Genomic DNA, 15,737 nt, shown 5'->3' with positions numbered 1-15,737 from the left:
CCAGGACCTCGCACATGCTAGGTGAGCACTCTACAACTGAACCACAACCCCAGCCCAGCTCATAACTTTTTGTTTTTGTTATTGAACATTGAACCCAGGGTATTCAACCACTGAGCCACATTCCCAACCCTTTTTTTTTTTTTTTTTTTTAATTTGGACACAGGGTCTTGCTGAGTTGCTTAGTACTTCACTATTACTGAGGCTGGCTTTGAACTCATGATCCTCCTGCCTCAGCTTCCCAAGCTGTTGGCATTACAGGCATGCGTCACCGCACCCAGCAGTGAATGTTCTTAATGGCATCCAGAATAGTGAATCCTTTCCAGATTTTTAGTTCACTCTGCCCAGATCCACCAGAGCAATCACTATTCTAAGGCAATAATACCCTAATAAAATGTATTCTTTCTTTCCTTTGGGGGGGGGGTTACTGGGGATTGAACTCAGGGGTACTTGACCACTGAGCCACATCCTCAGCCATATTTTGTATTTTATTTAGAGACAGCACCTCACTGAGCTGCTTAACAAATAAGATTTTAAATAAAAATTACTTCTTGATCCATGAGCTGCAGAATAAATATTATATTAGGAGGCATGAATTAATCTTATTATACCTCTTCAGCAGAGCTCTTGGGTAATCAAGCACTTTGTTAATGAGCAGTAGTATTCTGAAGGGAATCTAGGGAATCTTTTTTTACCTGAGCAGTAGATTACAATGGTGAGCTTAAAACATGCCATAAACCATGTTGGAATCAGGTGGGCTGCCATCCAGGCTCTGCTGTCCCATGCACTCAAGGAGCACGGGTAGAGTAGATTAAGGATTCTTCTTGGGGTCACAGGATTTTCAGAATGGTAGATGAACATTGGCATTACCTTCACCAGCTGCATTAACCCGTAACAGGAGAGTCCGCCTGTCCTTTGAAGCTCTGAAGCCAGGCATTGACGTCCTTCTGTTTATGGAAGTTGTGGGTATCATATTCCAATCATATGCTATTTCAGCTACATTGTAAATCTCCTCAGAGCCACCTTTATCAAAGATTGTGACTTTATTCTGGATAACTTGCCACAGCTTCTCCATCAGCACCTGCTGCTTTACCTTGTTATGTTGCAGAGATGGCTTCTCTGCCTAAATCTCACAGTCAACCTCTGCTAGCTACATGCTGCTTTTCTTTTTCTCATGTTTCTCAGTCCTTATAGGATTGAAGAGAATTAGGGCCTTGCTCTGGGTTAAACTGTAGCTTCAAAGAACGCTTTGGCTTTTTAAATCTCTGTTCAGACCACTTGAAGCTGGCTCCATATCAGCAGTAAGGCAGTTTTGCTTTCTTTGTCTTTGTGTGTTCACTGGAGTAGTACTTTTAATTTCCTTCAAGGACTTTTCATTCACAGCTTGGATAACTGTTTGGTGCAAGAAGCCTATATTTTAATTATTTTGAACTTTTTTTTTTTTTTTTTTTTTTTTTTTTTTGGTACCAGGGATTGAACTCGGGTACTTGACCACTGAACCACATCCCCAGCCCTAATTTCTATTTTATTTAGAGACAGGGTCTCGCTGAGTTGTTTAGCACCTCACAGTTGTTGAGGCTGGCTTTGAACTTGAGGTCCTCCTTTCTCAGCTTCCTGAGCAGCTGGGATTACAGGCGTGCACCACCACGCCTGGCCTTTGTGTGTGTGTGTGTGTGTGTGTGTGTGTGTGTGTGTGTGGTGCTGGAGGTTGAATCCAGGGCCTTGTGCATGCAATGCAAGCACTCTACCAACTGAGCTATATCCCCAGCCCAAAGCCCGGCCATTTTTAACTTTTGATTTAAAGTTAAAGACATGTGACTTCTTTTACTTGAACACTTAGAAGTCATTATAGGATTATAGATTGACTTTATTTCAGTATTTTTTTTAAAGAGATTAGGGAGGACAGAGGAAAGGGAGAGAGATAGGGGAACAGCTGGTTGGTGGAGTATTCAGAACCCATCAATTTTATTAAGTTCACTGTCTTAAATGAGTGCAGCTCATGGCATCCCAAAACAATTACAATAATGACATAAAAGATTACTGAGCACAGATCATCAAAACAAATATAACAATGATGAAAAGGCTTGAAATATTGCAAGAATTACCAAAATGTGAGCACATACTATTGGAAAAGTGTCAATGATAAAATAGCTCAAAATACCTGGTCCAGTAGCACACACCCATAATCCCAGTAACCTGGCAGCTTGAAGCAGGAGGATCATAAGCCCAAAGCCAGTAACTTAGCGCAGCCTTTAAGCAACTTAGTGTGAGAACCTGTCTCAAAAAATAAAAAGGGCTAGAAATGTGACCCAATGATTCAGTGCCTGTGGATTCAATCCCTGGTACCCACCAGCCTTAAAAACAAACCTCAAAGCAGAGCTGCTGTGAACTTACAATTTGTTTTAAAAAAAAAAAAGATATCTACAGAGTGCAGTAAAATTAAGTACAAATTAAGCTTCACCCGGGGGCTGGGGATGTGGCTCAAGCGGTAGCGCGCTCGCCTGGCATGCGTGCAGCCCGGGTTCGATCCTCAGCACCACATACCAACAAAGATGTTGTGTCCTCCGAGAACTACAAAATAAATATTAAAAATTCTCTCTCTCTCTCTCCTCTCTCACTCTCTCTTAAAAAAAAAATGAGCTTCACCCATAGTTTGGCATGTTTATAATCTAATCAGATAATTTTACTCCAGCCACACTTGATGTTATTGATAATTGGGTTTCTATCTACCATTTTATTTTATTATTTTTAAATTCTGTGACTTTCTTTTATGTTACATGAATTTTTCTTTTTATTTCTTTTTTTGGAGGGGTATTGGGGATTGAACTCAGGGGCATTTGACCACTGAGCAATACCCAGCCCTGTTTTTGTATTTCATTTGGAGACAGGGTCTCACTGAGTTGCTTAGTGGCTCACTTTTGCTGAGGCTGGCTTAGAACTCAGGATCCTCCTTCTTTAGCTTCCCAAGCCACAGGGATTATAAGGTATATGCCATTGCACCCAGCTTCCCAACCCCTCCCCCCAATACTGGGTTTGAACTCAGGGGTGTTCCACCACTGGGTCTCTCCAGCAGTCTGTACTGATGAGATGAGCTGGATTCAAAGGAGCAGACTGCAACATTTAACCAAGAAAATGGTGAAGAAATCATGCAACACATGAACATGAGTTTCTCAGATTGAGGGCGGGACTGCTCTGCGACCTCAGTCCTCTTCCATGCTGGAAGACAAGAGAGCATGCACCTGGAATCTCTTTATTTTTATAGGGGGGACACACAAAGGAGTTTTGATGGAATGTTCTTCACTAAATAAAGCAGGGGATAAGGTTGGAGAGTCTTGCTTCGTGATGTCTTGTGGTCAGCAGATTGATTGACATCTTGACAAGTCAAACCTATCTCAGGTGCCGTGTGGGATCACAGGCAGAGTGAGAGGAGAGGCGCACTTGTGTTGCATAGCCCAGTCAGCATGCGTTGCCATACCTGTCCCCTCATATAGCTCCAATGCGCGTAGCTCACACACACGGCCCATGGATGGCTCGCGATAACTGGGCAAAATCTCTAGCCCTTTTTATTTTTTTATTTTTAAGACAAGGTATTGTTAAAATGGCTGAGCCTGGCCTCAAACTTAGGATCCTCCTGCCTCAGCCTCCTGAGTAGCTAAAATTATAGGCGTGCACTACCTCACATATATATTTTTTATATATATCGAATACATTTTATTTTTAATATGCATTTTAGAGACATTTCTTTTAATTTCTTTTTCTTTTTTTTTAAAGAGAGAGTGAGAGAGAAGAGAGAGAGAGAGACACAATTTTTAATATTTATTTCTTAGTTCTCGGCGGACACAACATCTTTGTTGGTATGTGGTGCTGAGGTTCTAACCCGGGCCGCACGCATGCCAGTCGAACGCGCTACCACTTGAGCCACATCCCCAGCCCCTCTTTTAATTTCTTAAATGAGTTTTTCAGCATGTATTTTCAGTCATTTTTATAGTTATTCAGGGGTTTTATTTGTATGTGGGTTTTTATATGTTCAGTTTTTTAAATTCCTTTAATGAGCTTTTTAGTGTGTGTTTTGAATCATTTTCTTCCTAGTTGTTCAGGGATTTACAGTGTACATTGTGAGTTATCTGAACCTTTCAGATTAATGCTGACTTAGTTCTAATTAGTGAAATGTTATTCCTATATAGTTCATTCTTCCTTTCTTTTGGGCCATTTCTGTGACACGTCACATCTTATAGGCAGTGGGAGCACAGCTTCATAGCACTTAATCCTTTGTGGATGGGAGAGTCTGAACATATACTTTTGAGTCCTGTTTTCATTTAATTACATAGCATAAACATTTTTCCTTATTACGTGCTTCACAGATAAGATTGGATGGCTTCTCCCTGAAGAATTTCTCATTTCCATGCTCACCTCTTCCTGTATGAAGCAAGGCTTGTCAGTTTGCTTGGTGTTCTCATTGCCAAGTTTTCCTTGCACCTTGGCATTTTCTTAGTGTCTGTGTGTATTAGTCAATTTTCTGTTATATAGCAAAATACTTGAGGCTGGGTAATTTATAAAGAGGTTTGTTTAGGTCACAGTTCTGGAGGCTCAGGGGCATTCTGCTGGCGTTGGTTTGGCTCTGGTACTTCATTGTTACTGAACCAGGCATATTTTGCCCATTGCACAGTATGTACCTCAGTGAAATGATGAATTGTGAAAAAGAAAAATGATTTATTCACTAGTGAGCCAGGTGTGGAGACTGGAGGGCAAGGCTCCTAGCACCTCTCTGAGGATAGTGTTTAGGGTATCCTCAGAATAGGAAAACAGGCGTGGGAAAAGGTGTGGACATGTTCTGTCCCCCAAAGGTTTGTGTCCTGGGAAGGAAGAGCCATCGTGGTCTGTGTGTGCATAATCAAACATGGTTCTTCTTAAGGTATATATTCAGAAAATGGTGACATTACTAGGATCTGAGGGTTGCCTTTTGGACCTATATTGTCACTATTCAGGCACTTGTGGAGCCCAAGCAGAGGATTGGTGTTTTCATTGAACAACTTAGGCAGCCATCACCACTGTGGACAGACATCAGAAGTGTCATCTATAGCCAAGCTGATGGTGGGGTTATATCACTTAGCTCTGCGACCTCTAAAACTGGCTAGGAAAGCAAATGCTAAAAGCAAGTGAAGCAGGTCAGGCCCAGTAGCGCATGCCTGGTGTCCCTGCTACGGGGAGGCTGAGGCAGGGAAAAAAAAAGAAAATGAAGCTAGAAGGTTTGTTCAGGTTTTTCCTGTTTCATCATGGTGAAGAGAATGGGGTCCCTTGGGAACTGTGATAATCTAGTCATTCCTGGGTCTGCCCCTGATGGCCAGCTAGCTCCCTGAGGCTCCACCTCTTAAAGGTGCCACTGCTTCTCAACATAGCTCCACTGGGGATCATGCTTCCAGCACAGGAACCTTTGGGGACAGAACATGTCCACAGACTATAGCAAAGGCTTGTCTGAGACCTGGCCACTCCCAGTGTGGAGCCAGAGCTGCCCATGGTGAGGCTTTACCTGATGTGGAGGTGACAGCCTTACGCTTCTGGCCTTGTCCTTCTGGTGTGAGGAGCTGAGGTCTCATGGCAGAGCTTTTTCTCTGTTTTTTTCAGGGCAGCCGATGAAGTGCAACCTTCACATGAATGGGAACGTGATCACCTCAGACCAGCCCATCCTGCTGTGAGTCCCAAAGGCAGGGAGGTGGGGGTGGACAGGGCTTCTCTGCTTGTTCACCCTGCAGGGCCGCCTCTTTTATTCTGAGGGGCAGTTGCCATGTCACAGCTTTCCTTCGTTCTCCTTCTGATGCTAATGGTTAGTCAAGTGCTGAAAGTGGGATGAAGTGGTTGTCTCCTCATTTCCCATCATTTGTCTCACCATGACCCTAGAGGGACTGGCATTATGACCTCTGCCGCTGCCTTAGAAATTAGAGACAGCTGTGAGGAAAACAGAGGCCTGCCTCTTGCACACACACACACACACAAAAAGGAAGCAGATACCCAGGGAGGAGATTAGACTTGCCAAGGTGGGTGGATAGTTGGTGCAGGGCAGTCCTGAAGCAGACTGAGATTTAGAAATACTGGGATTTGAACCTGGGTAATGAATGGTGTGTTTTTGACAAGTCTCTAAAACTGGTTCCAGAAATGTAGTATGTTCCAAATTTTTTTTTTTTTAAAGAGAGTGAGAGAGAGGAGAGAGTGAGAGAGAATTTTTAATATTTATTTTTTAGTTCTCGGCGGACACAACATCTTTGTTGGTATGTGGTGCTGAGGATCGAACCCAGGCCGCACGCATGCCAGGCGAGCGCGCTACCGCTTGAGCCACATTCCCAGCCCCCAAATATGTTTTTTAGGGTTTGGTGACCTGCTCAGTTTGGAATGGATAGTTAATGAATTGTGTGTACTTAAGACTTTATTGTTACCATCCATGAGGGAGGAGCAGTGTTTCCTAAGTTTAAAACTTAACACAGCAGCTGCATCTCAGTTTTCTGGGCAGCAAATAAGAGCCGTGATGGGTTTGCTGCAAGAAGAAGTGATACAAAGGGTTGAGGAGAGCCCCGCCCACAGTGCCTAGTTCACCGGGGAAGCAGGTTTTCTTAGAAAACCTTCCAGGATTTTCAATCTGCTCTGTTCTTTATAGGCGGCTGAGTGACAGTCCCTCAGTGAAAAAGGAGAGCGAGCTGCCACGAAGGGTGAATTCCACCTCCTCTTCCAACCCTCCTGCCGAGGTGGACCCTGACACCATCCTGAAGGCGCTCTTCAAGTCATCAGGGGCCTCTGTGACCACACAGCCCACAGAATTCAAAATCAAACTTTGAGCAGGAAGGCAGCCAGAAGTGGGGCAGAGGAGGGTGGCTCTGTTTTCCCAAGGCAACACTTGTGACCAATGGGCCGTCGGACTGAAGCCCCCTGAGCGTGGGAAGGGTCGCCAGGGGTGGAGCTTCCTCACTGGACGGGACCCACCTTTCTGTGTTGTGTCTCCCCTGTGCTCTTCTGTATGTTAACATTTCCTGTAGTGTGTTCCTCTGCCCTCCACCTCATCACCATGGTAGGCCTGTGTATCTGAGTGTACCTCCCTCCACCCTCGGCCCCACGCTGGTTCCTTACCTGGAATGGTGCACTAAGTTTCCCCGGTGGGCTTTCTTAAGGCCCCTTGGGATACAGGACAGGGCTGTTTGAAAGACACTGCTTTTTCCAGGGGCTGAGGGATTGCCTTTCCTTTCTGTTTTTCAAACTTTTCAAATAAAGTAGGGAATGGGAACTCGTCCTTTGCCAATGGAAGCCAGGTCAGCTTGAGAGCAGTGCTGCTTACCCACAGACCAGTGGAGATGTTCTAGGGGAATCGGGTCCCGGGCCTCTTTGTCTTTAGGCCTGACTGCTTGTCCACAGAGGGCTCTGTGTCAAGGGCAGGCTGAGGCTGTTGCTCTGCTAGGAACAGTGCCACCCAGCTCTCGGTTTTGAGGGCCTGCACTGTCTCAAGCAACCTAAATTTCCAGAATCCATGTTCCCTTTTTCTGTGAGGGGGGCCAGATGCCCCACCCCAGTTCAGAGCCTTCTGGGCGTCACTTCTGGGAGGGGCTTGCATTGTTTGTATGTGGTGCTGAGGTTTGAACCCGGGCCGCACGCATGCCAGGCGAGCGCGCTACCGCTTGACCCACATCCCCAGCCCGGGGCTTGCATTGTCAGCCCTCCCATTTCTCACCTGGCTTGGTGTTTGTCCCATCCTTGTTTTGGTGCAAGTGCCAGCTGTTAGCTAGTGGGCCTTTCAAAGGCTCTGCTTCCTGTACTGTAGTACTGAGGGTTGGGGGGATATTTGAATGGGAGATGTTGGCTTGCTCGTGGCTCTTCCTTTCTGTCCTAACTTGTCTATAGGACAACATCATGGAGGCCAGATGCATATATCCAGCTGCCACAAGGGGCATTGTCCCCACTGCCGTGGGGATGTTCCCGGCCATGACCAGAGGGGTATTTTCCTGCCTTGGCAGTGGGGAAGAGAAGTTAGGAGAGAAAGCGGTCCTGCCAGGCAAGCTGGCAGCTGTTTTCCAGCATGCTCCCATACATTATAGAAGCACTGTGTGAATGCCAGAGCGGCTGTCCTGGAGCAGGCTCTTTGGTTTGTTGGGACTGTGAAGGGAATCCACGCTGGCAGAGCTGGAGTGGGTTGAGGGCTAGAATTCTGGGTGCTGTACAAAATCAGGAGCACATGCTAAGAAAAGGAGAAGCCCGGGAGGCAAAGGGGCCTGAGATACCAGGAGCCTCTTAGACGCCCAGTGAATAGCACCTAGAAACGCACCTTTCCACAGTTAGGTCCTTCAAGCAAGAAGGATCCAAAGGTTGGATCCAGATTCAGTCCTCCAGCGCTGAGGTTGCCCAAGCCAGAGATTCCGGGAAAGGTGGTGCTCCACTTTCCTGTGTTTTTGAAGAATGCTGCTTTTCTTCTCTTACCCCCTTCAAATGGGTACAAACTTATGTCTCTTATAGCAGCTGGAAGACATTCCTTCTACACTGGTGTCTACACCCAGAAGGCACTAGGACCTGACTTCTCAGATACTGGGAACAGCTTGGACTGTGCTGAGAGTAGGGATGGTCAACACCCTGCCTTCCTACGGTGGCTTTACCTCCCATTCCCAAGCCAGGCATGCTCTGGTGTTCACAGATTTCACTGAGTCCAGCCGCAGTCTTTGGCCATATGGTACGTTGAGAACAGGAAGGGACCTGTTTACCTCCCCTGTTCTACAGGATGTCATCTTGGGAACAAGGAAGAGAAGGTGGCGGGCCAACCCTTGTGTCCTCTACCTCCCGCTCCCTTACATTGTTCATCAAGTGTCTCTTGTTGAGAAGGCGAGGAAGAGGCATTGAGGGATGGAGGTGATTCTGTATTACTTATCCATTTCTGAATAAATGTTTGTTATTCCTACCTTTAAGTTGTAATTTCTTAGAAGATTGTGCTAAGTGGCCCTTAGACCTCTCTGCTTTACTGATCTCTTTCTTGGGCATTACTCACAGTACTCACTGAATCTCATTATCCACAGCTGAGAATGTGTGTAATGACATCTATGAAGCCCTGGCTGTGAGCAGCAGCTGCTCCAGCAGAACTGTTAGGGAACAAGGCAGCCAGACAAAGGGCGTTTGCCTTGGATTGAACAAGTTACACTCGTGGGTATAATTTATCTCTTACATAAACTGTGGCATTAGAAAAGAAGAAATTATTTGTGGTTTTATTATGCAATTAAAAGTGGGTAAGAAGGGCTGGGGTTGTGGCTCTGTGGCAGAGTGCTTGCCTAGCATGTGTGAGGCACTGGGTTCAGTTCTCAGCACTGCATATAAATAAAATAAAAGTCCATTGACAACTAAAAAATATTTTTAAAAAAATTTTTTTTACAATGGATCAGAAGTAATTATCCTCCCCACTAAATGCAACCTTGGATATTATATAAAACAAACAATAAGGTGGCTCATTTTTCATTTCTTGTGCACATGAAACTTGAGAGAGAAAGATGAAGAGGAGGCACATAGGCTGGGACTTCAGGACACAAGGAAAGACTAGCACTGAGTTCCTGGGTTTTCTTTCTGCTAACCTGGAAATGCCAACAGGTACAGGACCTCCCCCATCCCACAAAAAATAATAAGGCCTGAGAAAAGTGTCCCATCTGGCCAAGTCTGAAAACTCCAGCCATGGGCATAGAAGGAATCGCAGCTGCTGCTCTCCCAGCAAAGGTCAGGTTGGGTCATAGAGGTTCTTTACCAGACTGCGTTGGGTGCATCCTGAGACCCCTGCTGGGGTGCTGTCACAGAAGGCTAAGTGGGGAGCCTGAGATTGGTGGTGGTCACTGGAGTCCATATGGGGTGGAGAAATGAGGTTTCTCCAGGAGTCAGCCACAGAGAATAGAGGGATGATGAGCTGGCCCCCACCTAGCAGTAGCAAGGAGACCCTCCCATCTTGGGCGCTGGCAGATACCAAGAGAGGAACCTGAATTTCCCATACCTGGCAGTAACAGTGATGCTTTTCCAACCTGAAAGAGTGATGTCAGAGGAGGTATGCTGTAACAGAAGTTGTAAATAAGAAAATAAGACCCAGAGTCAGTAGTATCTAAAATTTCCATGTTTCAATTGAAAATCACTCATACCAGAACCAGGGAAATCCCACCTTGAATCAGAAGATGATCAGTGGACATCAATACCACGGGGACAAGACATTAGAAATCACCTAAAGGATTTTAAAGCAACTATCCAATTGCTTCAGGAAGCCACTATGAATACACTTGAATCGTATTTGAGAACAAAGTCAGTAAAGAAATAGAGAACCATTTAAAGATTAAAAAAAAATATATGAGATAGGAAAGAATCGGTGAACTTCAAGATAAAATAGAAGCTCCCCAATTTGAACAAGAGAGAAAATAATTTTTTTGTTTCTTAAATGAACCTCAGGCCAGTTGTGCTGACAAATGCCTGTGATCCCAGAGGCTGAGGCAGGAAGGCTGCAAGTTCAAGGTTCAGCCTCAGCTACTAGGTGAGAGCCAAAGCAACTTCACAAGACCCTGTCTCAAAAAAATAAAGGGCTGGGGATATGGCTCAGTGGTTAAGTGCCCTTGTGTCCAATCTCTAGAACCAAAAAAAGAAAGAAAGAACCTCAGGGACCTATCATACTACAACAAAAAATCTAAAATTTCTGTGCCACTAGTGTCCCAGGCTGTAAACTCCCCAGAGATAACAAAAGACACAAATCTACAGATTCAAGAAGCTCAGTGAAGCCCAGCCAAAAAAAAAAGAAAAACTAAGAAGTCTGCACCAAGATACATTGCAGTCAAGCAATGTATTTTTGTATTTGTAAATACAAAAGCATCTCAAAACGCAAAAAAAATCTTCCTATGTGGAAAAAACAATTTTAACAACAGATTTCTCCTAAGTCTATAAGAAAGTGGCACATTTTTTAAGTAGTGAAAGAGGGGCTGCCAATCAAAAATTCTATATCCAGCAAAAATATTCTTCAGGAATCAAGGGGGAAATTTTAGACATTTTCAGGTGAAGAGAAACTAGTAGAATTCATTATCACAAATTCTAACCTAAGAGAATGGCTCTTTTATTAAATTTTCTCTAAACAAAAAGGCGAGGCTGAGGCAGGAGGATTGCAAGTTCGAAGCCAGTTAGGCCCTAAGCAACTCAGTGAGACCCTGTTTGTAAATATAATATTTTAAAAACAGGCTGGGTGTCGCTCAGCGGTTCAGTGCCCCTGGGTTCAATCCCGAGTACCAAAAAAAAAAGCTTCTCTAAACAAAGGAAAAACTAAAGGAGGAAAACTTGCAACACTGGGAAGGAAGAATAAGGGAAAGAATAAAACTGAAAAAATACAAATTCTTGAGGGGTTTTTTTGTGTGTGTGGTGCTAGGACTTGAACCCAGCGCCTTGTGCACACTAGGCAATCTTGAGTTTTCTAAATTACAGATGATGGTTGAAGAAAAAATATGATGTGTGTAGAGGAAATTTTATAAGTGGGTGAGAAAAGGATGTAGAGAGGGTTTCTAAATTCACACAAACTACGTATGTATGAACTATGATTTTAAGTTAATAACAGTATACTGTGATAACTTATGTATGATGTAGCTCTTAAAGCAATCACTAAAAAAGATAAGAAATATGCTCAAAATACTATTAAGTAGTGCTGGGGATGTGGCTCAAGCGGTAGCGCGCTCGCCTGGCATGCGTGCGGCCCGGGTTCGATCCTCAGCACCACATACAAAGATGTTGTGTCCGTCAAAAACTAAAAAATAAATATTAAAAAAAATTTCTCTCTCTCTCTCTCTCTCTCTCTCTCTCTCTCTCTCTCTCTCTCTCTCTCTTAAAAAAAATACTATTAAGTAAATAAAAACGGAATTCTCAAAAATGTTCAAGAAACCCATGGAGTGGCAGAAAACAAAAAAATAAAATGAGAGACTTAAGTCCTAAAATATCACTAAGTACATTAAATGTAAGTGGTTTAATTTGCCCATTAAAAGAGACAGTGGGAGGGCTGGGGCTGTAGCTCAGTAGCAGAGCGTTTGCCTAGCATGTGTGAGGCACTAGGTTTGATCCTTAAAAATAACCAAGCAAAATAAAGTCATGCTGTTCATCTACAACTGCAAAAAAATTTTAAAAAAACACCTAACACTCTTAACATACTGGTAGAACCATCTGCAGATATGTAATCTTAATACCATCCACCAATGTCAAACCAGCATAGAACACCATCAGCACAACAGTATTCTTTACAAGTCCTCATGGTACATACACCTACACAGACTATATCCTGGCCATAAAAAATAATAAGTTGTGAGGCTGGGGTTGTAGCTCAGTAGCAGAGCGCTTGCCTAGCACTTGTGAGGCACTGGGTTTGATCCTCAGCACCACATAAAAATAAACATAAAATAAAGGCATTCTGTCCATCTACAACTACAAAAAAAAAAAAAAATTAAATAAATTGAGTACAGTAGCATGAGCCTATGATCCCAGATACTTGGGAGGCTGAGGCAGGATGGCAAGTTGGAACTTGGGCCACACAGCAAGACCCCATCTCAAACGCAAGAAAAGCAAAACAAAACAAAAGAACCAGGGCTGGGAGTGTATGTGGCTCAGTGGCAAAGTGCTTGCTGAGCTTGTGTATGCCCTGGATTCAATCCCCAACACTGTAAAAAACAAATAACTTGCAAAAATAATGGAAACAGCACAGAGTATTCTTTGATCACAATGGAGTCAATGCCTGGGTGGTTCTCTCCTTAAATCAGAGCTAATCCAAGAGTGCCTGCTCTTACAACTCCTATTCAACATTACACTGGAAGTACTAGCCAGGAAATTAGGCACAAAACAAAACAAGAACAAAAAAAAACATCAAATTGTAAAGAAAGAAGAAAACTATTTGCAGATGACATGGTCTTGCATATAGAAAATCCTAAGGAATTCACTAAAACATTAGAACTAATAAAATTGCAAGATCAATATATACTTGCAATGAACAATTTACAACATGAAAATAAGGGGCTGGGTTGCAGCTCACTGATAAGAGCGCTTGCCTTGCACATGTGAGGCACTAGGCCCCACATATAAATAAAAAAAGGTGAATTAGAAGAGCACTGGAATGAAACTTCCTGATTTCAAAATTTACTATAATGATTATTAAACTACAGTAATCAAGACCATGTGACACTGACATAAGGCTAAAAATATAGATCAGTGGAACAGAATGGAAACTCCAGAAATAAAGCCTCATCTCTGCTCATTTTTTTAAATATCTTTTTTTAATATATTCATTTTTTTAGTGGTGCTAAGGATTGAACCCAGGACCTCACGTGTACAAGGCAAGCGCTATACCCCTGAGCTACAACCCCAGCCCTCTGCTCAATTTTCAGCAAATCTGCCAAGACAATTCAGTTGGGGAAAGAATCAAAATCAGAAAACAATTCCTTGCAATGCCGCATGACTATAATCCCAGCAGCTTGGGAGGTTGAGGCAAGACCATCACAAAGTGGAGGCCAGCCTGGGCAACTTAGCAAGACCTATCTAAAAAAAAAAAAAAAAAAAATATATATATATATATATATATATATATATATGTGTGTGTGTATATATATATGTGTGTGTATATATATATATATATATATATATATATATATATATATATATAAAGGGTTGGGGGCTGAGGTTGTGGCTCAGTGGTAGAGCACTTGTCTAGCATGTGTGAGGCACTGGGTTCGATTCTCAGCACCATATATAAGTAAATAAATAAATGTCCATCAATAACTAATAAAAATATTTTTTAAAAGTGGGGGGTGCTGGGGATGTGGCTCAGTGGCTGAACACCCCTGGGTTCAATCCCTGGTATCAAAAAAAAAGAAAAAAAAAAGGAGGGCTGAGGTTGTAGCTCCATGGTGAAGTGCTTGCCCTAGCATATGCAAGGCCATGGGTTCGATCCTCAGCACCACATAAAAATAAATAAAATAAAGGTATTATGTCCATATACAACTAAAAATATTTAAAATAAAAGAATTTCTTTAAAAAAAAAGGCAGGTGTGCTGGGGAGGTAGCCCTTGAGTAGAATGCCCCTGGGTTTAATCCTGAATGCTGCAAAAAACAAGAAAACAATTCTTAGCATCAAAATCAATAAAATACTTATAGATCAAAAAATATAAAAAAGAATTTTTTTTTTTTTGGTACCAGCGATTGAACCCCAGGTCACTTAACCACTGAGCCACATCCCCAACTGTATTTTGTATTTTATTTAGAGACAGAGTCTCACTGAGTTGCTTAGTTTCTCGCTCTTGTTGAGGCTGGCTTTGAACTCACGATCCTGCCTCAGCCTCTCAAGCTGCTGGGATACATGTGTGCATCACCACACCTGGCATCCAGCTCTTTTTTTTTTTTTTTTTTTTTTTGAGACAAGAGTTTCACTAAGTTGCTTAGGTCCTAAATTGATGAGTCTGGCTTTGAATTTATGATCTTCCTGCCTCAGCCTACTGAGCTGCTGGGATTATAGGCGTGCGCTAACACACTCACTTTATGAATAAATTTAACAAAATAAGTGCAAAATTTACATTCTGAAAACTACTCAACATCAGAAGAAATTAAAGAGATACTGTAGTCAAAACAAACTTGAAAAAGAAGACACTGGAATGACACTGAGTTCAAAATTTACTACAATGATTACTAAACTACAGAAATCAAGACCATGTGGCACTGGCATAAGGCTAAAAATATAGATCAGTGGAACAGAATGGAAACTCCAGAAATAAAGCCTCATCTCTGCTCATTTTTCAGCAAATCTGTCAAGACAATTCAGTTGGGGAAAGAATAGTCTTTTCAACAAATGGTACAGGGACAACTGTTTTTGTTGGCTTGTTTGTGGTGCTGAGAACCAAACCCAGAGCATGCCAGGCAAGGACTCTACCACTCAGCCATGGGACAATTATATCCACAAATAATAAATACATAACCTTGTATACTAAGACTCACTAAATTGTATATACTAAGAGGGCAGATTTTATTGCATGTGAATTATATGTTTAAAAGTTATTTTAAAAATACTTAGTGGTTTGCTTTATAATCTTCTTTTATTCAAATATCTCATTCACAGGTGAAATTCATTTAATTTTCCAATTCAGCAAGCAGATGTGTATGATTTTTACATGGTTTCTAGCTTAGTATCCCCAAAGATTGTGATGTGACCAAGTAGTAATTGAAAGATAAATTGTCCATTTTTTCAGCAAATAAAAAATACTTAGTGGTTTAATCAAGAATAAGTTAGTTTTTCAACAGACTGTAATTTGGGCAATTTGGGCTTAGCCATCTCTTTTAAGCCCTCTAAGACTTCTCCTGGGATCAGAGCTGGGGGTCACCGGTGTAGGTGTGTTCCACCAGTTCAGCTGGGGCTGAAACTTCACATATCACCTATCTCATGTAACTGTCACTTAGCTGGCAGCCTCCCTTTCTTGTCACTCAGAAGTTTAGGTCAACCTACTTGACATCACTGGATCTCAAGAGAGCAGAAGCTATAAACCTGTTAATCCTGGGCTTGAAACTGCTGTATTTCACTTCTGTTACATTCTGAACACAAAGCAAATCATGGACAGCCAGGTTCAAGAAAGATTGCAGGGTTCACCTCTAGACTGGAAGGTAGCATGCACCCCCATGAGTGGGAGGAACAGTGGAGGTTGTCCCAGGAAAATGCCTGCCACAGCAGCCATTTAAAGCTAAAATATAGGACTTTT

General features: G+C 42.7%; 2 protein-coding genes across 5 annotated transcripts in view; both read left to right on the top strand.

Moving 5' to 3' along the window:
- POLDIP3 (DNA polymerase delta interacting protein 3) overlaps positions 1-7,586 on the top strand; it is a 31,709-nt gene extending 24,123 nt beyond the window's left edge. For both annotated transcript variants that reach the window (XM_081309222.1, XM_081309221.1), the window contains 2 exons: positions 5,620-5,686; positions 6,644-7,586. In XM_081309222.1, coding sequence (XP_081165348.1) covers positions 5,620-5,686; positions 6,644-6,821 — 245 coding nt within the window. In that variant the 3' untranslated portion in view covers positions 6,822-7,586. The remainder of the gene's footprint in view (positions 1-5,619; positions 5,687-6,643) is intronic.
- Positions 1-15,737, top strand: part of CYB5R3 (cytochrome b5 reductase 3) — a 191,657-nt gene that overhangs the window by 44,754 nt on the left and 131,166 nt on the right. The window lies entirely within an intron of this gene.

This window comes from Spermophilus citellus, assembly GCF_964194105.1.
Source record: "Spermophilus citellus genome assembly, chromosome: 10".
Taxonomy (NCBI): Eukaryota; Metazoa; Chordata; class Mammalia; order Rodentia; family Sciuridae; genus Spermophilus; species Spermophilus citellus.
Note: the sequence above shows the minus strand (reverse complement) of the source record. Positions and strands in the feature narration are given on the sequence as shown.